At 39.4% G+C, this 25,751-nt stretch overlaps 2 protein-coding genes across 6 annotated transcripts; both read left to right on the forward strand.

Annotated features, from left to right (window-relative positions):
- The first annotated feature begins 2,851 nt into the window (after window positions 1-2,851).
- kcnn1b (potassium intermediate/small conductance calcium-activated channel, subfamily N, member 1b) lies at window positions 2,852-11,804 on the forward strand. 5 transcript variants are annotated; one of them, XR_003832154.1, is made up of 10 exons: window positions 2,852-2,966; window positions 3,898-4,989; window positions 5,156-5,593; window positions 5,971-6,066; window positions 6,466-6,867; window positions 7,534-7,675; window positions 8,056-8,207; window positions 8,508-8,639; window positions 8,982-9,051; window positions 9,794-9,808. XR_003832154.1 is itself a non-coding variant. In XM_029429957.1 (10 exons), the coding sequence occupies exons 2-10, from the start codon at window positions 3,913-3,915 to the stop codon at window positions 10,061-10,063; spliced, it is 2,751 nt and encodes a 916-aa protein (XP_029285817.1). In that variant the 5' UTR covers window positions 2,852-2,966; window positions 3,898-3,912; the 3' UTR covers window positions 10,064-11,804. The 5 variants fall into 5 exon arrangements, 3 of the variants coding, with proteins under 3 accessions (XP_029285817.1, XP_029285816.1, XP_029285818.1); XM_029429957.1 differs by having other exon boundaries at window positions 6,466-6,884; window positions 8,097-8,207; window positions 8,508-8,635; window positions 9,794-11,804; XM_029429956.1 differs by having other exon boundaries at window positions 8,508-8,635; window positions 9,794-11,804.
- Window positions 11,805-12,845: 1,041 nt separating this feature from the next.
- Window positions 12,846-25,424, forward strand: uhrf1 (ubiquitin-like with PHD and ring finger domains 1). Its single transcript, XM_029430480.1, has 17 exons — window positions 12,846-12,974; window positions 14,871-15,033; window positions 15,402-15,668; window positions 16,873-17,024; window positions 18,344-18,559; window positions 19,016-19,131; window positions 19,332-19,518; window positions 19,844-19,967; window positions 20,277-20,384; window positions 20,485-20,589; window positions 20,745-20,851; window positions 20,939-21,101; window positions 21,325-21,462; window positions 21,679-21,772; window positions 22,378-22,526; window positions 23,125-23,223; window positions 23,610-25,424. Exons 2-17 carry the CDS (start codon window positions 14,881-14,883, stop codon window positions 23,754-23,756), a joined length of 2,325 nt encoding a protein of 774 aa, XP_029286340.1. The 5' UTR covers window positions 12,846-12,974; window positions 14,871-14,880; the 3' UTR covers window positions 23,757-25,424.
- The last annotated feature ends 327 nt before the right edge of the window (window positions 25,425-25,751 follow it).

A 25,751-nucleotide genomic window follows, 5' to 3' on the forward strand; every position in this document is an offset into this window, starting at 1 on the left:
GGAGTTGTTTGTCTGCTTGAATAGCAAAACAGTTTTAGCACTGAAGCAGTGGATTAAAACTCTTGCCCTGAACATACAGTGCGTCTTCTACCAAAATATCTTCACTGTGTTTTAGGCATACAACAACAATGCCTAACCCTTTCACATTTAATCTAAGATATGGCTGGATGGCCAAGTGGTTACAGAGATTACCTTTTGATTGTGCAGGTTTACTCACAGCTTTCGAGTTAGTGCTATTGTCTCGTTACCTGCAGTGCAAATGGCAGGTTTTCCCACAAGTAGGAATTGTTCACTAGCTAGCCTCGTCAATGCCTCCCCTCTAGTGTTTTAAGACGTCTCTGAAAGGTTGGCTGAGAGCAGGTTTGCTCACATAGTAAAACCCAATTCTGACACTTCCTTGTCACAATTGTCAGAGTGAGAAATTAACATCAAATCTTGTCAGAGGCCTGGTACATCTACTTTTACCAATTAAATAAACTATGACTTTGCTTTATTACTCAACTGCACAGAGAGATAACTAATTCCGCCACATTTACAAGCCCACAGATACTCCATAATATTTTATCAGTACAAAAAAAGAATGACATTAAGCCTTCACCATGTTAACAACAAATATATGGCTCTGTAAAGTCAACAAAATAATATGTCCTAACCATCTCCAGGCCACTTATTGGGGCTGAATGTGTCCTCCCTTATCTTCTCTAGCAGACCCTGTAGCCTTAAGCCAGCAGTGACTTTAAGATCCTCATATCTCATTATTGTAAGTGAATGGTGACCTCTGAAAACAGAGGACTCGGGTTATGATCCAAACACTTGCGTTGGTGCTGTGTTTTCAAGTGTGGGCTCATGCTGCAGTGTTTTTAAAATAAGTCATATAAAGTTCACAACGGGGTCATACACTGCTATTTGGAGAATTTTCTCTGGTAGTCCTGATGACAAAACAAACTTTAAATCCAGCTAATTGCAACAACAAAATTAAAATTAAATTAAAAATGTTTGCATCAGATAATTTCCAGCATTATTCATGTTCGATTTTGATTACATGGAAGTACTTATTGCATTTACATGTATTTTTCACTCAGTTATAGGACCAGCAATGATGTCCAGTGCTGCCGTTAGTCACAAAGGTTTTCTCCAGCACAGCAACATTCACATACTGAGCTGCTGAGGCAGCAAGCTGTAGGCTTTGTACATATGCCTGATGCCAGATGGAGAGACAGAAAGCAGGAATGATAACTGAGCTTTAGTAAAATAAACAATTTAACCAAAATATCTACAGTGTTATTTGGGAAATGGGCATTAACCACACAATAAGGCTCTTCTACAAGCCTGAAGAGTATAGGGAAATATACAGAGCAAGTGTAGCCATTTACAGATTTGAAATGCAAATCTTTTAATTTATTTTTCGGCCATCGAGACACACGGTTACGTTTCTGGAGATGGCTAGTATTTTTTTTTAATTGCATGTACTTTCACTTTGAAAGGAATCAGGTGTGTTTCATTTTCTAATTCTAAATAGCAACAAAACAAATATTAAAAAAAGCAATAAGTACTCGATTGAGAAAACAACAGCACTCCTGTCAAGTAGAATAAATCAAGAACAGTGGAATTTATGTAATATTCAATTTAATACTTTATTCGTCCTTAAAGGGGATATTCAAGGCAAGCGAGCGTGCAAACGGAAATACACATAGACAATTTATGTCTATACATAATGTATGGACATATGTGTATCTAAAAATACAAGTATGACAAATGTGTTGAAAAGCCATGAACAAGAAGTAATAGCAGCAATATCTAACAAAGGTCAAAGTGTCGGTTCATTGATGATCGTTTTTGAGGACCTGCTCAGGACTTTGTTTTCTGACAATAATTTTCTTTGTGTTTTCACAATCATTTTATGATTAAGGTTCTCAACACCTCGTCAATATTCTCTGAGCTACACCTTAGGAGTTTAGTCTAGTTTAATGTTTAATGACATCTGTATTTTACTGTCGTCAAACATAGTTCCCAATTATTCGTAAGTCTGGACTGCAACACTTGTGCTATGAATGACTGTCGAAAGAATGTTTTGGTGAGATTATGATTTCTTTAGTTTTGGATACATTTAAATCCAAAGAAGATCTGTCGCACCAGTCCACAAATTCTTGCATTATGGATCCATGTGAGTGAACAACACTGTCATCAGCACATTTTACAATATGTTGAATCTTATATTTACTACGACAGTCATCTGTATACAAGTTTATTTTTGTTTTTTTATAGAGAAGAAAGGACATATCACTGGGGTGAGCCAGTCACTATATCGTTTCATAGAATTATTACAAAGTTGTTCATGGTGTTCCATTTGTTAGGACACATCTGAGGACATGTTGCACTCACTGGCTGGATTCATTCAGAACCAGATTTTTAAAAAGGTCACTTTAGTCCTACCAGGCTGTTGTGGCGGAGGAGATAAGAGCCTGTGCGAAGGCCTTTGAACCACAGAGCTTCAATTACAAGTTCAACTGACCTTTTATTTTCCTTTTTGCATTGAAAGCGACCAGTTCATTTTCTCTCCCATAGCAACCAATCAGTCGACTCCCAATTTATAGGGATTTCTTTGAGCTTGTACGTGTGATGTTCCGCCTTAACACTCTGGTCTGATGTTCCAGGTTTTTGTTTTTCTGCATCCAAACCTGTTGATCCACCCTCCCACTCCCTGTTCATTTGCATGGCAACCCTTTTACCAGGCCAGCTGCTGCTGCCCCTTTCTTTCTTCATGTTGAATTCTAATCATTATTTTCAAAGGAAAGCGTCTCCAAAGCTCCTTTATCAAGTGTTCGTACTGGGACGAGGCAAGCCAGTGTCCAGCACCCACTCAGGCTGCTCTTCTTCTTCTTAATACTTCTGTTCTGCAAGCCGGGATGTCCTATTAGTAACCTGCTTTTTCAAGTTTGGAGAAAAATAACATATGGAAGAAAAAGGTAAGGATCACCAGCAGTGCGGGATTTATTCATATATTAGTTTTTAAATGTATTAAGGGAAGAATTATAATAATTGGGATGTTAAATTGCAGTTGAAGGGTTAAAGTCTAAAATAAGACAACCACCATTTGGAATAATTAGGTTCACATTCATAGAAAATAATTAGCACTCATGGAAACATAGTTTGTCTCATGTACGTCGCATCAGGATGACATCTGTTATGAAATTAAAAGGATAAATCGGCACAAATTTGACAATATTTTCAGTTTAAAAATTACATCCACTTCTTAAACCTCTGTAGATAGTTATTTAAGACTTCAGCACAATAGCACTAAATAAAAATTATGATTTTCTTTCCTCTGAAATAGTTAAATAATGTGTGAAACTGGTGAGTATAATTCTGAGCCGACTGATTTCCATCTCCTGTAGACAGACAGAAGAGGGGGTCACATCTGCTTTTGACAGAATGTTTCACATTCATAACCAGCCGATTTAAGATTAAACAAATTGTTGCGTTTATAACAGTGATGAGTTTTTCCTTGAATGAATACTACATGTGTAAACACAGGAAGGTGTTTTATTAGATATATAACAGACTGTTATATTTACAGTTAAGGAGTAAGTGATTTTGATTAAAACATTTTCCAAAGCCTATTTAGGCTTAAGACAGAATAAAATAAAAAAGCCACAGATAAATAAAAACTTTAATTCGGGGATCCCTCTGCAGACCAGGCTTTGAGCTCATTTATGTTTGTGGCAAAAAAAGAAGAAGAAAAAAGCGTTCATAGATTGGTACTCTATGCACATCATTCCGTAACCGTAACAATCCTGCATTAAAACATATTGCAGGACCTTTGTTCTTTTTCTCTTTCTAATCTTCTCTTTTCTTTTCCAGTTGTGAAAAAATGATCTGTGTGCGATCTCTTTTCAGCTCTGCAGTGATGCCATGAGGTTGATTCTTGTTAAACCCACCAACGCAACGCGACGTCTCGACTCAACGGGTGAAGTTTTCCGTGATGGGGACCACGAGCATTGTACCTCAGGAGGTCCATCACCTCCGACAAAAATTCCTGAGGGGATGCATGATCGATGCTCGGGTACCTCTGTGGAAGCATCTTCTTCCCCACAGGAGACGAGTCACGAAAGATCTAACGGCATCAGTCCACCAAGAGATTCAGCCCGAAACCTAACCTTATCACAGCTGAGTGATCAGGACTGGCTGCTGCTTTGTGGCCAGGTTAGTAGCGTAGGAGATGATTCACCCTCAGCGGAGAGAGCAGGGACCAGTGTGGGACATCCAAACCACAACAGATGTGGTTGTTCATGTACGGATGCACACCAACATCCAGAGGCTTCTAGTTTCCATCCACAATCAAAACAGGGCACCGTCCAGCAAGATTGCCTCTCCAGAGTTTCAAACAAGAGAAGCATTTCATCTTCACCACACACCCAGCCTTTCTCTCAAAGCACCCAAGCTCTGACCACTTGCCAGGTCCTACCACAGCAAACGAACCAAAGGAATCTTTTGAAACCTGCAGCAAACCATCCACAGGATAACTTCACGCTCCAGTGCAGTGACCAAGAAGGTCGAAAGGAGCTATTGCAGCAACAGCCTTGCAATCATTTTAATCATTATAAACTTAAAGACAGCAACCAAGCAACTTTATTCAACATTCCTCTGAACTCCATCGAATGTGCTGAGACAAATCAGAAGCCTGCTGTCACTGCAGACCTCAACTGGAGGGAGCTCTTTGGCAAAGAACCACTGTTAGTTCAGCAATGTCAAAAGCGAGACTCTCACTGCTCGATGAGCGGTGATCCGAACTGCATGTCATCTGGAGATCCCTCCATCATCCTCAAGTGCCGTCATCTCCCTTGCAATCCTTTAACAAGCACTCCGCGGGTGCAGAGGTCGTCCACTTCAGCCAGTAACAAAAGTGTCCAGTCCTTCTCCATCAGCCAGTACAGCTCGCTTGAGAACCAGGATTTAGTGGCAGAGACAGCAAGACAGCAACAAAGTCAGGTACACAAATTGTCTTTAATCTGACCTAATTAAAGTATCTTCTTGACCTAAAAATGAAATAAATCGTATGAAAGTGTTGGGCAACTTTGTCCAATTGCAGCATTGTAACTGACCTTCATTACCTTAATTAAGTGCCCTGTGCTGACTGTCTTACTTTGTTTTGCAGACAAACTTTCAGCACCCCAGTGGATCAAGATTCTCCCTCCCTAAATACACTCCTCCACCTTCCTCCACCTTAGAAACTGGTAACATAGTCAACGGGGATGCAGTGCGACCGTTGAGCAGCCATAGCACTTTGAGATCCAGTCTTTCAGATCTCCACTCAGGCCAACAGCCTCTTCAGCTTCTTCACAGTGCCATCCTGGAGGACGCCTTCTCCAAAGTCATCAGAGAAGATTCTATTAAGGCCAACAGTGAGAACCTGACCAGGGAGGAAGGCAGTGTACCACAGAAGAAGACCAAGGACATTAGCTACCGGCTGGGTCAGAGAAAAGCTCTCTTTGGGAAGCGCAAACAGCTGAGCGACTACGCTTTGGTCTGTGGGATGTTTGGCATTATCGTCATGGTGATCGAGACAGAGCTGTCGAGGGAATTTTACAGCAAGGTACTTTAGTCCTCCACAGACTCACTTTATACATTGAGATAACAGATGTACAAAAAAAGTTTTTGCTGACCCTTGGTCAGACTCTTGTGCCACGCATTCAGTCCCGTTAATGCAAAGTGCAACTTTTAGAGCCCCTTCAACAACTATGTTCAAAAAAGAGTCTTTCCGATAAATTCTTTAATTTTGAGGTATTTATCACCTTTTGTGTATTTATAACTGTTTTTATGTTTTCTGTACCTTTGCACATTGACCTGCTAAATTTCCCTATTTGGGATAAATAAAAGTTTGCCTTGACCTTTATTTGTTTTGGTCAGTCAGCATGCCTTCATAACGGGCTTCACTCACCTTGTTTTTCTTTTTGTCTCCATTATTTACAGCAATCCATATATTCATATGTACTGAAAGGCCTGATCAGCCTCTCTACTGCTTGTCTTCTTGGACTCATTGTGATGTACCATGCAAGGGAAATCCAGGTATGTGGATGAATTAAGAGAACTCCATGCATACCTATGGTCCTTGGCTTTCTTTGATTAATGTTATTAATATTATCCAGGAGAACCTAATACCAGGTTATTCTTACTTTGACTCTGACCAAGTTGTGGTTCATCTGATCCTGGGGCACAAAAGTCACCAGAAAATATTTTTTCACAGTATGCAGTGGATGATCTAATTGGCTGAGTTGGATAAAACGTAAAACAGCTTAACTTGTCACTCCATATTAATCTTATCAAGAAACATCTCAATAAAACAGTAAACTCTAAATCTACTGTACAAAAAAATACATATATTTATGATTAATATTCCTCTGCTTTTGAGGTCAGTTGGGTCATTTAATATGCAAAATTCATTACCCTAAGATCTTCTCTCTACAGCTCTTCATGGTGGACAACGGAGCAGACGATTGGAGGATAGCGATGACCTTTGAGCGGATTCTCTTTGTTGCCTTCGAGCTCCTCATCTGTGCCATCCATCCGATCCCGGGCCAGTATGTGTTCACCTGGACTGCTCGACTGGCCTTCAGCTACACGGCATCAGTGGCGGATGCTGACATCGACATCATCCTCTCTGTGCCGATGTTCCTGCGCCTTTACCTGATTGGCCGAGTCATGCTGCTCCACAGCAAGCTGTTCACGGACGCTTCCTCCCGCAGCATCGGGGCGCTCAACAAGATCAGCTTTGACACTCGTTTTGTCATGAAGACTCTGATGACCATCTGCCCCGGCACAGTCCTGCTGGTCTTCAGCGTGTCCTGTTGGATCATCGCAGCGTGGACCGTGCGTGTGTGTGAGAGGTATCAGCTTAAAACTTCTGAACTTCTCATTCTTCCTATTCTTCCTTTAGTAACCAACAGTTGTGGAAAGTAATTAAGTACATTTACTTTACATGAGTATTTCCATTTTCTTGTGCTTTATACTTCTACTCCACTACATCTCAGAGGCCAATATTATACCTTCTACCCCACTACATTTATTTAATAACTTTACTCACTAGTTTCTTTGCAGATTCAGATTAATATTACACAATATAATCAGCAAAGAAATTATGATGTATTATTATCTCAATAAGCCTTTATTGACCCCCAGGAGGAATTCCACGAAGCTACCTATATAAAAGCAGTCCATTACCCTGCAGTATATTATAATATAATGCATACATTAATCTAAAACTGACTATTCTGCAAAACTTGCTCTTTATGGTTTGGTAGTTTAAGTACATTTTTAGGCTGATACTTTTGTACTTTTACTTAAATATATTAATTACTTTTACTTAAACAGAGTATTTATATACTATAATATTGCTGCATTTACCTAAGTAAAAATATTTTAGTACTACTTTCACCTCTGGTAACCAATTGCATTAATTCAATTCATACTTGGTGTAACAGAGCAAAGCGTCTCTCAGACCTTAGAGGTTTACATCCACGTGTCATGCCTCCACAGGTATCACGATGCACAGGAAGTGACCAGTACCTTCCTTGGAGCTATGTGGCTGGTCTCCATCACCTTCCTGTCCATCGGCTACGGCGACATGGTCCCTCACACCTACTGTGGGAAGGGGGTTTGCCTGCTGACAGGGATCATGGTGAGGCTTGTACAGATACAGAACAACCAGTCGTGTAGTGGAGGGTTATCCCCAACATTCTTTGGCCTGACATTTCATAGAAAATCTCATCATTTGTAAATATATTTGTATAACTTGTATAAAAAGTAAGGTACATTTTATAAAGCAAGATTCAAAGAAAGAATAACACAGACATAATGAATGGCTTTGCTGTATTTTTTACCAGTTTATCTAACACTTTTCTATTATACATGATTATTGTAGTTGCAAGGTTATGAGTTTACTTGGTACTTCATTTCTGCTAACTGCAGCTAGAATTGATTTAACTTTCATAACAATGTCACTTAAATACCAGTATAAAGAAGACTGTACAATCGGTGGAGTAATGTTCTTCACCACAGTATGCCGCCACAGCGTCACAAAGCCCTGCTCTTGTCCTCAGGGAGCGGGATGTACGGCATTAGTGGTCGCCGTTGTTGCGAGGAAGTCAGAACTCACCAGAGCGGAAAAGCACGTCCATAACTTCATGATGGACACTCAGCTCTACAAAAAGGTCAAATTTGTTTACATAATTGTTAAATATTGACAGTTAAAGTTATGTCTAAACAATAACACAGTTTTCTTTTTTTGGGCCCTATTTGGTCAGTTTATGTTTTTCTCTGATTTATGTCTCAATGAGCTTTACAGAGGAGCCTAATCAACAAAATGATGCAACACAGTAGACCAGCAAAATAAAATAAGGAAACAAAACAAAGCACATGATACAAACATTACTTACTGTAAATCCTATTGGAAACAATTAATGAAATCCCTCTTCTGCTGTTTCATCTGCATGATATTTTATCCTGCTCAGGTAAAAAACACAGCAGCCAATGTGTTGAGGGAGACGTGGCTCATCTACAAAAACACCAAGCTGGTCAAGAAGATTGACCGCGCCAGAGTACGCCACCATCAGCGTAAATTCCTGCAAGCCATCCACCAGTAGGTATAACATGTCATCACCAAGAAGGGCAGAGTTAAAGACGAAGAAGAAAATAGATAGTTACAGTTTGCTGATGGTGTGGTTGAGTTTATTTAAATTGAGTGTTTTATTCCACTGACTTGCAATTTATTATTAATTTGTTTGTGTTAAAAACATTAACCAGGGGAAATGTGTGTTCTTAATGCATTTATCCTTTGTAGGGTTTGATACTGACTGATACATTACTGGTTTAAATTTGGTATAACTAGTACAAGTGTATGGCTTCAATTGTTGACAAGACAAACTGTACTCTGCATTTATTTTACTTGGCACAAAACGGACTTTGGTTCTGAATTTCAATTTCAGACTCCGAAGAGTCAAAATGGAACAAAGGAAACTAACTGACCAGGCCAATACAGTTGCTGACCTTGCCAAGGTTTGTATATGCAGTATCCTTGTACGTGTAGAGTTAGACACTAAAGGGCTGTTTTCATATACATCTGCTGAAGAGAGAAAATGTAAGTGTAATTTTGTTCCCTCACAACTAGTTTGGAAGCCAATCGTAGTCCAATATAAAACGTGCACAGTGTGATGTGGAAACATGAAGCCTCCAGTGCAGAAGTAGGAAACAAAACATATTTGCATAAAGATGTTTCAACGAGAAAGAAAATGTTTCTTTCGTGAATTTGTAATTTGTTTATTGAACTTTTCTTGTAAACTCTCAGGCCACTTGAATAACAATATGCTGAGAGGTTATTGTGGATTTTCTTTTACCAATGATATGATACCAAAAATATGCTGCCTACCCCCGGCTTTAACTAATTTAAGTAAACCATATTATGAAGAACTCAAATGAGATTTACATGTTACCACAACAAATTGTGACAAACCTTTTTACAAAACTTAAATCTTGTATTTTATTTATTTTTGTTTATTTTTGTTTATTTATTTGAAACTAATGTTCTTGCAAGATTCTTGCTGTTGTTCGGAGTTGTATCCTCATGATTGTTTGCACTTATTGCAAGTCGCTTTGGACAAAAGCGTCAGCTAAATGAAATGTAATTTAATGTAATAGAATCTTTTTGTAAGAATATGTAGATCCACTTACCCTAACGATGGCGCTTCAAATGCCAGATGTAAAGTCACATTTATGAACTGTCCTCCCTGTTGCTTTCCAGACTCAGAACATGATGTATGATCTGGTGTTGGAGCTTCAACATCGAAGCGAGGAGCTGGACAAGAGGATTGTAGCTCTGGAAGAGAAACTGGACTCCATCCTTCTCAGCGTGCAGTCGCTACCCGTTGTGCTTTCTCAAGCAATAACAAAGCTACAAAAGGATTTCCTGGACGACTTGGCCTGTCGTGTCCACTTCCTGTCATCCTCCCTGAGCTCCGAGTGCTGTTCAGTCCCTGCCAGGCAGCTTTGTCAAGGACCCACCACACCATAGACACCATACAGCTCATAGGCCTAACTCAGTGGTTTTCTGGAACCTTTTTTCATGCTGGGAAGGATTTTCTCAACATGCGCACTCTTTTAAGTAGCGCTCTGCTACACATTCATACAGTTACACACATTCACCCCTGGGAGTTATAGCTCATACTGAGCATCTCCAATGAGAAGGGAAGTGCCTCAGTCAGGGGATTCTAGAGGAAGGGAAGAACGTTATTCTTCCATTTCCTTTGCTCTAAGTTTTACAGTTAGCCCAGGGACTGGGTTTTCAGCTACAGACAAACTTCAGTAGAGCCTCCTTTTATCTCACTCCTGAGATCCATATAGGAAGATAACTTGCAAGCAAACAACTTATTTTATACAGTCTAATCAAGTTAATTCCTAAGCAATTAAATAAACAAGGAGGGTATTGTCCCCCAAATGATTCAAGCTCACAGACCTCATATAGATAAGTATTTATTGTTTTTGCTCACTAATCAACTATTTTGCTATATTTATTTCTGAAAGAATCTAACTTTATGGAACTGGAAATGGTTATTGAAATATCATTGGCAGCACCTTTCAATATTTATTATTAATGGTCCTCTCAGAAGTGGTCTTGTCACTGTTTGGTTCCTATCCTGAACTGGCTGTGAAAATTATGAGTTCCAACACATCAAAGTAGTTTTTCCTGTTCCATTAGGACAATGTTTTCTGAACTTTACTATTAAATGAGGTCCTCCATTAGAGAAGAGTGACTAGGCATAGAGAATACATTTTTGAATGTTTGTTATTACTTCAATGCAATAACGGTCTCGTGAAATCTGAGATGTCAGAGCTGTTAATGGCTCGTGAGAAGTGTAATCTCAAAAGGTCAAACAAAACTGTTGTGATTGTGCCAAATGCCAGATTAAAGCCAAGAGGGGAATACGTGTTCAGGTACCTAGGCATTAGTTTTAGGCATAACAGTTTGCAATTTAACACTGCAACATGTTTCACTACCATCTGATAAGAGTGGTGCAGGAATGAGCACTAAAACTCGGAAATGATTTAATGTTTTCCCACTTCCGGTTCCCTGGTCTCAAATTCAATGGTTTTTTTGAATGGGGTTTTAGTTAGATGCCTGAAATAAGGTCTGACGTTAACGCAAGCTTAAGATATTTTCACCATTTATTCTACGAGATGAAATACTCCAGTAAGTACCCCACATGTACATTTTGAAGCTTTTACATGTCTGTCGCTAACAATTAGACTACTTAACATAATCTCTCCGAACACTAGTCCGCCTTTAGCTTAGTGTTGGTGACCTGAAGTCATACGGCTGTGGAGTAATCTGTTTATAGCCTAACGTTAGCTTTTTGCTTCTGGCGATTGCATTTACACTTAAAAGATAATGTGTTCATTTGTGAATTGACTTTATGTGGTGGGTACCAGGGTGATGCTAACTTCCAGGTTGGCATACAAAGATACGTCATCTCTGCAGCACTCTTTACTCTTATTTATTTTCTTTACTTTTTTGCTCATTTGAGACTTAACTTCTGTATTGTGATTTGCTATTCTTGTACCATGTTCCTGTTTAGGCCTAGTATCGGTATCTTTTAAAGTTGTAAACATAAACATCTTAAGAAACGTGCAATAGAAATAAAGTTAATATATATTTAATAAATTGTGAACATTATTCATAGCTTTGACATCTTCCTTTGTGTTCTACTGGCCTTAGATTTCCCCATTGTGGGACTAATAAAGGATTCTGATTCTGATTCTGATTCTGATTCTTAGCCTACTCAACATTAACACAGTCAAAAGGTCTACTAAAAAGCAATATTTAAAAACATTACATTTTTGTAGCAGTGACACAAAGTAGCAGCCACTTTCTTAATACAAAAGTAAGGCATAGGTTTCTTTATGTTTGCCTTGGCTGGACTCGTTAGTAAAGGGACACTTCTCCTGGTAAATGGCATTACACAAATTAAAGGCAAATTGTATTACAGAGAGGTAAAAAAGATGTGTCTTAAGAAATCTGTATAAACCTGCACCAGCAGAGCAAGTTGACATTACATTTTTTGTTGTTGCTTTATAATTGACACTAGAGAGTGATCACATGGTCATGTGGATCAGTGGCCCACAAAGACACCCCTAACACAAGTTTATATCGCCACTAAATAAATAGAATCAGAGATATAAGTAGGTGCCAGAGTACTGGTATTGCACTGTGTATATAGCATTTTTGCATGCAAATGCACACAGTCTTCCCTTTGCATCCAAATACAGATCCTCCTCTCACACAAACACCTGCTTCTTATTTCCAGTACTCTAGTTTGAACTGAGTTGGCCTCATTCACTTTCAGCTCCCGCCAAACTGAAGGGGAGGTTACATAGACTGGGAGGTAATTGCACATCATTAATTAAACAGCATAAGTCAATCAGAGCACTCCACTTAAAGTTTAACATATTTGTAAGGTTAGTTTGAAGAAGGAAACTCATTGTGAAACCAGATAGTAAAGCAGTTATACATTCAGACTTGATAAACTGTTCGACCAGGACCAGTGAGGTTGTTTACCAGAAGTACCATCTGTCTCTCCCATGGTTACCAGTTTACACGGCGCTTCATAATCTCGCGATAATTCTGCGGAGGCGAGCTGCACCCACGAGAATGTCGTTTCGCGCGCTGAGGCTAAGCTCCAGTCACATTTCAGATCGACAGCTCTGCTAGCCAATGAACTCCATTTTCTTAGAGGAAATTAGCCAATGGGGAAGCTATTCTTTTAGAGCAGGCGGGATATCAAAGTCTTGAAGAATAACTCATTGATCAATCTCCAACAAGGCATAGAGTTGGTCGTGCAAACCTCACACACGCAAGTTATTTACGGAAAACGTGCGCGTTACTCCGTAAACGTCAATTTCTTGTTTTCACTTGGACGAACAAACAGGTAAAGCAGTTTTTTTCTCATGTTCTAATAACTTTTAAATTTGTACTCATTGGAATCTTCACCCATTAACTTAGCTAGCTTACTATGGTTAGCTAACTTGACAAAGTCCTACCTCGTTTCTGTTTGGCTCAACATACTACACAAAGTCCCCCAGCCAGACAAATGTTAAATTCTAAATCAATCCAAATGTTAACTCACTGGGACAGTTTTCGTGTTGTTGAATGTGCTCTGATTTATTATTGCTAACATAATGTTACCAGTTGAAATCTCTCTAACTATAAGTTGTAACGTGGTTTGTTGTAACATTAGGCATTGAAGGGTGCGTGATGAACTTGACTATCGCAAGCTCTTAGCTTGTGTTGTTTAACTGTAGTATTACCACTTAATGTGTAACACAAGGTTAAATTACAACTAGCTTTGTCACTTCACCGCTTCCTATGAAGCAAAACAAATACGCTAACCTCAAACAGTGCGCTTATTTTCCTGTTTTTCCGTGTTGGATCTTGAAGAATTGGCTCATGTTTTTCGTCTGCATTTTGAGAAGAATGAATGGTGTCGGTGAAATAACGCGTTTTAGGTGAGAGGAAGTAGTTTGTTTTTGATGTTATTACTGATGTTTTGTTAACTGGTGGTGCACCTTTTGTTAGAGCGCAAAAGTAAAAGCTCCGTGTTTACCACCATGTTAGAACAAAACACGGCCAATGCAGGTAAAGGAGCGTTTTAGTGTTGCAATGATCGACTCCAAGTTGCATGCAAGGTATTATTTCGGTGTGTTTTATTGTGAGAGAGAGAAGGCACATTGTTTGCTAGCGCTCCCTCCCGTCCGGATGTGCGGCTCGCTTTTAAAAGAACTGGGAGTGGCCTGCAGTTCAGTTTCCCGCACTGTATTTAAATCCGCTTGTTCCCTCCCTTTTCTGATATTCTGTTGAAGTGACAGCCCAGTCCTGACCAGACACAATACACAGACCAAGGACTGGCATAATCATATTTCCTCTACTCGGAAACATTTAAACGTTCTTTGAACAAAATGAATTTGAAAGAAAACCAGCACAACATTTTTAATGATTGAATTGGCTGAAACCTTATGCTTTGACAATGTTCATGCAGTCTTTTAAAAAAACAACAATCCAGGGTATAAAAATGTTGACTTTGTGTGGATTGAAGGCTAAAAAGAGGAAGAAAAGATTCGTTTTAAATTTGGAAACCTCCGTTTGTACATGACCTTGGTAGTGACAGTTGCTGGTTCACAATCAGTGAATCTTTATTGTCCATTAAAAGGAAACGCAACTAAAGAAATCCAAAACACAACACGCATTAAAGTAATGCAACAGTGCACGAGGAGGAGGAGCATGTTGAATTAAAATTGTAATCACAAAGTTGGCTTGGCTGCCTGGCAAGTGTCTCCGTTCATTGTTGTTGTGCAGGCTCAAGGTGATGATGATCGTAATCAACTCCAACAATGATAATTGTGGGTATTTATATTGCTATTAATACATGCAATTGGCAGAGAAAAATCAATGCTTTTATTTGATTGAAAATGCCCAAACAGAAATTTAGGATAGACGCACAGGCCAAACCTTCAAGTCATCTCAGACAAGGTCACAGTGATGTGCCACTCAATGCTTTTCAACAGCCTTGATCTTTTACATTTTAATTCATGTATTACTTTTTTGCAGTAGGCAGGTTGGACTCAATTGCAAATTAAATGAACAGCAGTTAAATCTTGTTGCTAATGCTGTGGATGGAGTTTGACAAAACTGGTTACCTTCTGATCGCTGATGTCTGCTGGAGTCGCTCAAATTATCCATTAAACAAGACTGATTACTTACGGGATCTATTAAAATAATTGGTATGATTATGTGGCTAAAATCTGTCATGTTTTGGCTGTTGACACAGGGCAGCTGCAATGTGGATTCAAGTGCGCACAATGGATGGGAAGGAAACCCACCGGATCGATTCCCTGTCCAAACTCACCAAGGTGGATGAGCTGCGTCTCAAAATCACGGAGCTCTTCAAGGTGGAGCCGGAGAAGCAGAGGCTGTTCTACCGTGGCAAGCAGGTAAAGCAGCACAGTTAAAGATTTTGTTCAGATGTGTCTTTGATGCTCATTGTAGTATTGTGCCCCAGTGAGTTGAAGTTTAAAAGCTTTTTAAAGTATTAGCATTTAAAAGAGTCTGCCTCTTGTAACATAGTTGTTGTCTGTTTTTTTTCTAGAGTTGTGTTTATTTAATCTAAGGCAACATTTTCAGTATTGGAGGGATATGGGTGATAGTTGACATGATTTTTGCTTTACATTTCCTCGTTTTCAAAATATGCATTAAAAGAAGAATGTGATAAATGCAAGAAAATAAAATGACGGACCAGGGAAATAACCAAAAAATTGGAAATGCAGCTTTTCTTTTAACCGTGTAATTTTTTTAACATCAGATGGAGGACGGCCATACCATATTCGACTACAACGTGGGCCTAAATGACATAGTTCAGCTGCTTGTTAGGCAGAAGATGGCCGCCGTTGACGTCGTCAAGAGCAAGGACAAAGAAGCAGAGCTCTCAGACTCTGATTCTGGTTGTGGCTCAACCCAGAGTGAGTCTGACAAGAGCTCAACTCACGGTGAAGTAGAGGGTCAGACTGCCGGCACATCTGCTCAGACAAACACAGCAGAACTCGTCGATCCGGGGTTCGGATTTTACAAGGTGCGTTTTAAAGCTGGTAGTCAGGATTAAATTCTGTGTTATATTTAATATTTGCAGGTTACTTGTCCGGAGCATTTTGCCTCGTTGGGCTAGTACATCTAGCAGCTCACTTGCTTGGTCGGGCACACGGTAAATAAGAATTAAACTATTAATGAACTGAATAAAAAAAAAAACATGTGATTGGAATTTATGCATTCTACTAGTCGATCCCAGTAATCCAGAGATGTTGTTCACAATGTAAGATTACCGGGAACAACAAATCTTATCATAAGTGATCTTATAAAATGTAGTTTTTGGTGAGAAACTTGAATAAAAGCAGTAGTTTAAAGGAGATGTTTTCACAGCATTATAACATAGATTTTAGAGCGGGAGTGTTTAGCTTCCTAAAACCAGCTCTAAGCATCTAATAATGCATAATTAAAACTACTAATGCCAGGTTTATTTTGAATCAAAGCAAATATTTAAATAATAATACAAACATTTATTTCCTTGTTTCTGGCAATTCCCTTAACTTTCTGAATCTGATGTTCAAACCCACTTCACACAGTTTAAAGCCAGCTGTGTGGAGCCAAGATAACACCCAGGGTTAAACTTCTCTCTAGCTCTCTTTATCATTCTTTACACAACTGTTTCTGACACTTTTCGTGTGCAACACTATGAATGCTGCCCAGGAGAGACATTTTGGGATTCAAGTGAATGTTTTCAAACATTAGCGTGTCTCAAAACACAACTCTGTGTAATCCAGTTGTTTGGCTTGTTTTGTAAAGTTGCTGTTGGGTGATTTTATTGTCTATTTCGACTCCCCACTTACCGAACTGAGATGGCTGTTTATGTGGCGGACACTTTGCATGAATATACAAATGTAGACGGTTTGGATAAAGGTGATGTGTAGGAATGTATTTGAGCCGGTCTCTATTTCTTCACCCACATTCTTATGGACATTGTGTAAAGGTGTAATTTTAAATCATGTTTTGAAATTCGGTGTATGCAAGGATAGAGGCATGACATGAGAAATTCAGGCGAGCCATTTTGCAATAAGCAAACTGGAAAATCTAATTTTTGGAACATTTTTGGGATACAAAACACTTCGTAAGTTGTTTTTTTTGGGGTATTTCAGCTGCCACTTGTGTTTAAGACAATTGGTATAGCTTTTAAAATGTCTCTGAAGATCTTTCTAAATGTATTTTCTTTGTGTCTTTTCAAGATCAATGAGCTGGTCGATGCAAGGGACTTGAACATGGGAGCGTGGTTTGAGGCCCAGATCGTGAATGTTACTAAGACGACAAAGACGCCTAAAGAAGAGGCTGCTGAGGCGCAGCCAGCAGAGGAGATACTGTACCATGTTAAATATGAAGAGTAAGAATCCTTTTTCTATTACTAATATTATGACCATCAATCAACATTTAAAGCTGTCAGAATATGTTTGGGAAATTACACTGAGCCCAGCTAACGTCACCCTGTCAACGATCTGAGCATTGACATATAACGACATTGTTTTTTTAACAAATGACCAACCACCTGCTTTGTAGAGCTTTAATTTGGTTGTCAGTAATTATGAGTGCAGAAGAAGAAACTAATTGGTTTCAGTCGAGGAAAATGTTAAAGATTAATAGCACACAATTGAACATCATAATTGACCCTTTTAGCCCCGCCCCTTTGTTGTTAGCGGCTGCTACTCCAACAAGCTGTCGGCGCTGCATGAAGCCCACGCTGACACAAACTTGACTCCCTGAAGAAATATTTAATGTTTGGAAAAGTGATTGCAGAGAGAAGCAGACAAAGTCTACAATATGGGTTGATGGATGTATCAGGATGTCAAACTGACCTGTTAATTGCTTCATAGTCCATCAGAGCTGCAGTGATGCAGGAATGTCAATGTGCAGTGTTAAAGTTGTAAAATGATGTCAGTTTCCTGACATTTGTTAATATAATAAAATAGTTGGATGGAAAGAGTCTAATGACCAGACAGCCAGGATGTTACTTTGCTTGCTATAATGCTAATCTTGTTCAGGGAGACTTTCAGGGTTCAACATGTCAATTTTTACTTGCCCCTGTACAAATTGTCTTATTGATTAGTTTTTTTTATAAATTTACAAGAAAGATTAAAGTTCATGGCCATGTTAAATCTTTATTTATGTAAATTAATCTGCCAGACGTGGCATTTTACTGGCCCAGGGCAATCCTTAAGGTTGAGTCCTGACTTTACATGCTGTGTGAATATAGACATTGGACAGAAGCATAGCAGGTTAGAAAGCAGAGCACTAATTTAAACCATCAAACCCTATAACCAGTTGGGCAACATACCATGTGCTTCCATTGTCTCAATTGAAATACGAGGCTGTTAATCTACTTTTACGGTAACACATCCTCATGGAACGGCGCATTGGCATTGCCTTTTTTAAATCTTAATTACGTGACTAAAATTAAATGTATAATGTTTCATGAGTGTGAAGTACTAACAACAGTTTAAGCATTTGTTTTTTGTCGTATCTCTGGACTTATTCTCAGTTTGAGGAACATTCCTCTGGGTGTACCAGCAGTTGATCCTCACCATTCAAACACACATTTAGACATTTGGTTACACTCCCATGCTGCCCTGTGTAGGAAGCACCTGTGGTGGTGTATGGCTTGCCTCCAAACTGCAAACTGATGTGGTATCAAATTTACTATCACAGCTACCCAGAGAACGGACTGATTCAGTTGCTGGCCAACGATGTTCGCCCACGGGCCCGTACGGTGTATCAGTGGCACCAGTTGGAGCCAAAAATGGTCGTTATGGTCAACTACAACCCAGACGATGCCAAGGAGCGTGGCTACTGGTATGATGCTGAGATCCAGAGGAAGAGGGAGACGCGCACTGTGCGCGAGATCCACGCCAAGATTATCCTTGGGTAAGGGCTTTGTTACATGTGACCTTTTAGTTCCTGCATTGTAGGGGGAACTGCCACAAGTCAAATGTCTGCTCAACCTGCTGCAGTGGCAGGTGATGATCTTGTGGTCCCATTTGATCCATATATCAAAGTTTGTTGGTTTTTGGATGTCACAGAAGCAGGTGGGAACAGGTTTGTTTCCTGCTGTGGTATAAAAGTAGATTGCATAATATGGTGCTATGTGCTACTAACATTTTAAGAAGTTAGAGTATCAACAATGTGGATTTGGATATCATTTACACCAAGAGGAAAGTAATTATTTTGTCTCTTGATGGTGTAAAAAGAAGCCTAATTTCTTTATGTATTTATTACACGGCTGCGTTTTTGTCTAGTTTCCTATTATCCCAGCTTAAGTTTCAAGCAGAATGATCTACTACCATGAAGGGCACCGTTGAGTGTTAATTTCTTTGTTTGCAGTGATGCTGGAGACTCTCTTAATGATTGTCGGATCATGTTCCTGACTGAAATCTACAAAATCGAGGAGCCTGGTTCTCTTGGTGACGTTCCACCTGGATCTGAGAGTCCGCTAAAAAGTAAGTTTTAGGATGAACATTTTTAATTGTAAAGATGTGGGAGTAGCTGCTGTATGGAGTGAGGACTTGTGAATAATCAGGATTTTGAATCTTGTCTGTCTGAACAGTTGACGTTAACTGGTGCATATGAAACCACGTGATTTGAAAATGCTGTATAATGAAATGGAATGTATGCTATAATGAACTGTCTCTATTCTCAGGATCAAATGGACCCGAGTGCAAGCACTGTAAGGATGATCCCAAGAAAAACTGCCAGTGGTGTAACTGCCACATCTGCGGCATCAAGCAGGATCCTGACAAACAGTTGCTGTGTGACGAATGCGACATGGCCTATCACATTTACTGCCTGAACCCTCCGCTCACCTCCATCCCTGATGACGAGGACTGGTCAGTAGGATGATTCACATTCATAAATTCAGATATCCTGACATATGTTGATAATGGTCTTGTGCCAATTGTTTCCTGTATTTGTGAAGGGAATTTTAAAATGCACTGCCTAAATTGATGCTCTTCCATAAGTGTTTTCAACGGTTAGTCATTACCAAGTATTCATTGCAAATACTGAATTCATAAGATCTCAAAGTGCTTCAAAGCTTTATTCATAGCCATTTTGTGCAGCTGTGGATGAGTCGAGGCAGGTAGCTTCCACCCAGATTCACAAGCTGTCCATTGTTTGACTTAGCCTTGTACTCTACATGTCATACTATCTCAGGTATTGCCCAGGTTGCCGTAATGACGCCAGTGAAGTTGTGTTGGCTGGAGAGAAGCTAAAAGAGAGCAAGAAGAAATCTAAGATGGCTTCTGCCAGCTCCTCCAGCCAGAGGGACTGGGGCAAGGTGAGTGCGGACGCAGTGCTGCCAGACACTGAATCTTATTCAGATGTGCAAAATATATTTAGATACATTTTTTCCAATTCGGATATCCAATCAGCATTTCTAATGGATGCACAGTTAAGCGTATTGTTGAATTGATGTACAATGAATATTTTTACAGACGGGATTTTGTTTGACATTATCACAGTTACAGTAAATACAGCATGTTGTGAGAAATGAGATTACGGATTACATGCTCGGTTTCCTTGTAGACCACTAACTACATTACTATACTTGATGTTAAATACACAAGTTGCTCCTCCCCCCCGCCAGGGAATGGCCTGTGTTGGTCGAACCAAGCAGTGCACCATCGTCCCATCAAACCACCAAGGCCCAATCCCCGGCGTCCCCGTCGGCTCCCTGTGGAAGTTCAGAGTGCAGGTCAGTCCGCGCAACTGGAGAGTTGAATTAGAGCTGTTAAACTGTTTGTGGCCTTTTGTTTTTTTTAACTGCCATCCATAATGTTTAAATGATCTTCTAGGTCAGTGAATCTGGCGTCCACAGGCCTCATGTAGCTGGAATTCACGGCAGGAGCAATGACGGTGCCTACTCTCTGGTCCTGGCAGGCGGCTATGAGGATGACGTGGTATGCCGTTTTTTATTTCCTTTTCTTAAAATTTGTCAAATAAAGGGTTTTCAGTAATGTTATCAGAAAAGTTGTTATATTAAATATGTTTCTAACAACCAAAGATCTCCTTTCTTAGTTTTATTTTTATATTTGTGATGTGTCTTGCATTGTAGGATGATGGTAATGAGTTCACTTACACCGGCTCTGGAGGGCGAGATCTTTCTGGAAACAAGAGGACAGCTGAGCAATCATGTGACCAGACACTTACCCACATGAACAGGTATGACACTACAGGACATAAACATTTTGAATTAACCAGAATTCTGTCAGTTTTTGCATGTCTAACCTTTTTACTCATTCTCACCAGGGCGGTGGCTCTCAACTGCAACATCCCTGTCAACAACAAAAATGGAGCCGAGGCAAAGGGCTGGAAACAAGGCAGACCAGTTAGAGTTGTGCGCAGCTGCAAGGGTCGCAAGCACAGTAAATACTCCCCTGAGGAAGGAAACAGATATGATGGGATATATAAGGTATGGGGGGTACACTGTACACACATCTGCATATCCCATTGTCATGGGATGTGATTATTAACACATTTTTAGTTTTTATGAATTGCAAAACTGCAAAAATAAATAAATAAATGGAATAGATCAGTTCACCACAACTGAATTACCTTTTTTTTGTTTGGAAAAATAATCTTGTGATTTTGAGCATCTATTTGTAATTTACATTTGTGTCATTGACGTCCTTCAGGTGGTAAAGTACTGGCCAGCCAAGGGCAAGTCTGGCTTCTTGGTCTGGCGGTATCTGTTGAAGCGTGACGACGATGAGCCGGCACCATGGACGAGAGATGGCAAGGAACGCATCAAGAAGCTCGGTCTCACCATGCAGGTAGGGATGATCATCCAGACTACATTATACCAAGAGTTAGATTAATTAGATTCACATTGCCGGGTTCACAATTACTTCTAAAGCAATTTCAAATTTTGCCTGAAAATCAACTGGCAGCAGAAAGACGTGTCAATAAAGATGCAAGTGGTAGCTTTGCTTTGAGCGGATAGCTGGCAGTGGCATAACTTCAATTAAATGGACTCAATCTTGTTCCAGTATCCTGCAGGCTATCAGAAAGAGAAAGAGAACAAAAATGAAGTGGAAGAGGAGGCTGCTACATCCAAGAGGAAGAGAAAATCTCAAGGCAGTGGTAAGTACTGTGTGTGTGTGTATTGGTGTATTGGTGTGTTTTTTTTTTTTGTTTTTTTTACTTTTACCCAATATTCAACAGCAGTTCATATATACGACTGTTGCAGATCACCCCACAGCCATGCTTTGGGTTTGTTTTTTGTGTACAATATCACCAGTAGCATACAGAAAGTGGTTGTGGACTACACCTGTCCACAGTCGAGGGAATGATGATCGGAGAAGAGATTGTGTACCAAACAGACTTTAATTCACAAGTTTAAGCGGTGGTCAGACGGGAGCGTCGGCTGCTTCGGCTGCTCTGCGGCTCTCCTGTACTGTGGCGCTGTGGCTTCAAACGACCTCGCTGCTGGGATCCAGCCTACTGCAAGAGAACAGAACCAGGCCATCACCATGCATTTATTATGTGACTGATTACCTGATTCCGTTCAGCTGTCTGTTCTCCAGCTGGGACACTCCTGTCTCTCCCCAGCAGCCGGCGCCCTAACCACACCCCACTGCCCCACTGCCACAGTGGTATTGGTGGAAAAATGTGTTTAGTTTTCTGTTAGTATAGTCGGCCACCTTTTTTATACTAGTGAAATTCAAAATGTGTTTTCTTTCTGTCAGATTCCCCAAAGTCTTCACCAGCCAAGTCTTCAAAGAAAATAAAGCTAGAAGTGTACAAGCTGACCCAGGAGCAGAAATCCTTCATCAAGAATGACAAGCTAAACAAGAAACTGTGGGATGAAGCCATGGAGTCACTGTCACTTGGACCGGTGAGCATGGCTATGTATTTGGTGACGTCACCAGCAGGGTTTCTAAATGTTTAAGCTTATATTTGCGTTGAATAGAAGCTCCAGCATAATATATTTGACACTTAATGTATCACATTAGTGTAATTTCAATTGATTGCTGAAATAAAATGGCTAGTATTAGGGCTGATGCGTCTTATGAATAATGTGTTTACTAGAGCACAAACTTGATGCATTTAACTTTGAAATGTACAACAAAAAGAAGTTGTGATCTCAACATTGACCACAATAATCATTTTTTGCCACAATGGAACTGCCCTAGTATGAATGTGAAGTTTGGTTTGTGACTAATGGGTGGAGCTTTCTCAGGGCTGCGTTTTGCTGCTATTTGAGAACTTCAGTATGAACTAGTCTTATCTCTAGATTGGTATTCTGTTTGGGAACAACAGAGGAGCTTGTTGGTGTACACTTTTGAACATGATAACCGAGGAGCTCCAGGAAATCTCTCGCATGTTTGAAATGGCAGAAGGCCGTGTCTGTCAGCTGTGAACTGCTGTCAACCTCTTGCTAGTCAGAGCAGTTTGTAATATGTTTTCACACATTTAATGTTTTTTTCCCGCAGAAATTCTTGAACAAAGTTGAAGAGGTTTTCCTCTGCATTTGCTGCCAAGAAGTGGTTTATCAGCCAATCACCACAGAGTGCCACCACAATGTCTGCAGGGTAAGAAACTATTATTGACCTCGTAGACTGTGGATATGGCTTAATTGTTCAAAAGCAGTTGAAGGATTTTTTTCGATGAATGATATACGACCTACAAGATGTCATTATTTTATTATGTTGCAGTAGTGGTGGGGTTAGAATGGTTTTCTTAAATATCAGGGTAGTTGTAGTAGCTTTTGATCCATCAACACATCCCTACCTTACACCCACCTGACAAATTGCTTCTGAAACTGTCAAATGGCATTATGGGAAATGTAGGAAAATCCTAATTAAAGGCCACGACTAACAGGTTTCTTGTACATTTTTAAACTCCGTTTAACTGAAATGTTTAATTCCCAAAAAATAGTTGAGTGCCTGAAAGTAAAAGATGTTTCTTTTTACCTCAGGAATGCCTTCAGCGATCTTTCAAAGCAGATGTGCACACCTGCCCGGCCTGCAGGCACGACTTGGGCATAAACTACTCCATGACCGTCAACAAACCCCTGCAAGATATTCTAATTCAGTTTTTCCCAGGCTACAGCAGTGGGCGATGATTATTGGTTCTGCCTACTCGGCCCTCGAGGAAACGTGATGTAAACTGTAAGGGGAATTTTCAGTAGAGGCAATAAAGAATCAATTTTTCTTAATATATTTTATGATTTATAAAACTCCAATTTCTGTGGACTTCAATGCTACCATTTTCCACCTTGGATCTGCCATGTTGTGTAGTTTAAAGATAAATTGAAAATTCCTTTGCAATTGTGCCATTACTCCGTTAATACCTTTTACTCCCAGCGTATTATTTTGTTCCATTAACTAATGCTAACGTTATCCATATATACAATGTTTAACCTTCAACTAAATCCCTCCATGTTTATCACTCCTTAAGAGAATATTAAGTCAAAAGGGGTTTAGTAGTTTGCTTGTTTGGACCTTCTATTGTACATGGCCATTTTAAGAATCTGGATTTTATGTTGCTTTGGCTGTGTTGAGCAACATTTTGGTGCAATTTTGAAAAAATCTGATCATGTAGTCTGGGTTTTTAATTGATTAACTTTCACATCTGATCTGAAAGGTGCTGACAAAGAATACTTTGTCTCCACTAGCTGTGGAACTGTCTACTTCCATTTTAAAATCTCAGTCTTGGGGTCCAATAGACAACTTGGACAAAAACAAACTATCCACTTGATCTAGCCTTGACGGACTTCCAATTGTGACATGATCAGAAGATTTGAAATTGCACTAACGTGACAAGTGAACATAGCGGCTCCAGAAAATGTAGATGAGGCCTGACATGCAAGCATAAACTGAACCCGTTCAAAGTTTTGTTTTTCTGCTCTTCAGCAGTCTGAGAGGAAGTGTCTTGTCGGGGGAACAGTGTCATCAAATGTCGTTTGAGTCTCTAACTTGCATATTGGTTCCTTTTAAATATTTTCATAGTCATTTTATATTTGTATATGAAGTATGTGAGATTTGGTTTAAAAGTTACTATGAATTTGATACAACCTCGAAAGCTAAACATGACATGACGCAATTATATACTGTGGTGAAGATTTGAATTTCCCACGTTTCGAAAAGGTTCACTTTGAAAAAGTCCAAAGAAACAAAAGTGCTTATCCAAGAGTGTAATGTAGGACACATCTATCTAGATATTTAGACATTGTCCCTGACACAACCTAATTGAGTCTAGAAACTTTGTATTCTTTGCTAAAATTTTAATTTGTACTTTTTTTTTTGTCTTTTATAATCTATTACTGCCATCTGTGGGGGGGGGGGGGGCGCCTGTGCAGGCTGATTTTTGTTTCTCCTGTGGTCACTTGTGATACCTGACCTCATTTAAAAAGGAAATGCTTGCATCAAGATGAAACGTTCAGGAAATTCCACACACTGCTCCTGAAATTTGATATTGAATCGAATAGATTATTTGAATTTGTTATTGATGACTACTTTTACCGTTGCCTTTTGTCATTTATGAATATTTGGTGTTGAATTTCAACAGCAGTGTGAGACAATGTCCATCCACATGCCAGCACTTTTAGAACTTTGAGTTTTGATGGAGAGACAAAGATTTGCATAGACTGGGAAATGTATATTTTCTGAAATTGTATAATTTTTTAGTCCATTTTAGTTTTGATATGTAGTTTTAGAATTGCTTGCACACGTTTGGTGCAAAAATTGTCAATACATGTTCAGTGTTATTCAATAAAAGAGTGAAAATTAGATTTTTTGTGTTCTGTTTTTTTTTTGTAATCTTGAAGATTTTAGCCATGAACTTGTCGTGCCTTTTTAGTTCTGATAAAGGGTAAAAAGGCCAAATGATTGATGTGATTAAGAGATGTATTCTTATTTTAAAGATGTGTATACATTCATTAAAATGCCAAGATTCAAAAACTAGATATGGGGCTTTGAGCAACAGAGCATGATGTTTAATCAGTTACTCATCTATTTGGGATCATAAAATTACAATTTCTTTTTTACTGAAAAGGCAATAAATACTATCAATTCTTGGAGTATCCATGTTCCAGTTTTTCCTTATGCAAATTGCAGTA

This window comes from Cottoperca gobio, chromosome 4 (genome assembly GCF_900634415.1).
Source record: "Cottoperca gobio chromosome 4, fCotGob3.1, whole genome shotgun sequence".
In the NCBI taxonomy this organism is placed as follows: Eukaryota; Metazoa; Chordata; class Actinopteri; order Perciformes; family Bovichtidae; genus Cottoperca; species Cottoperca gobio.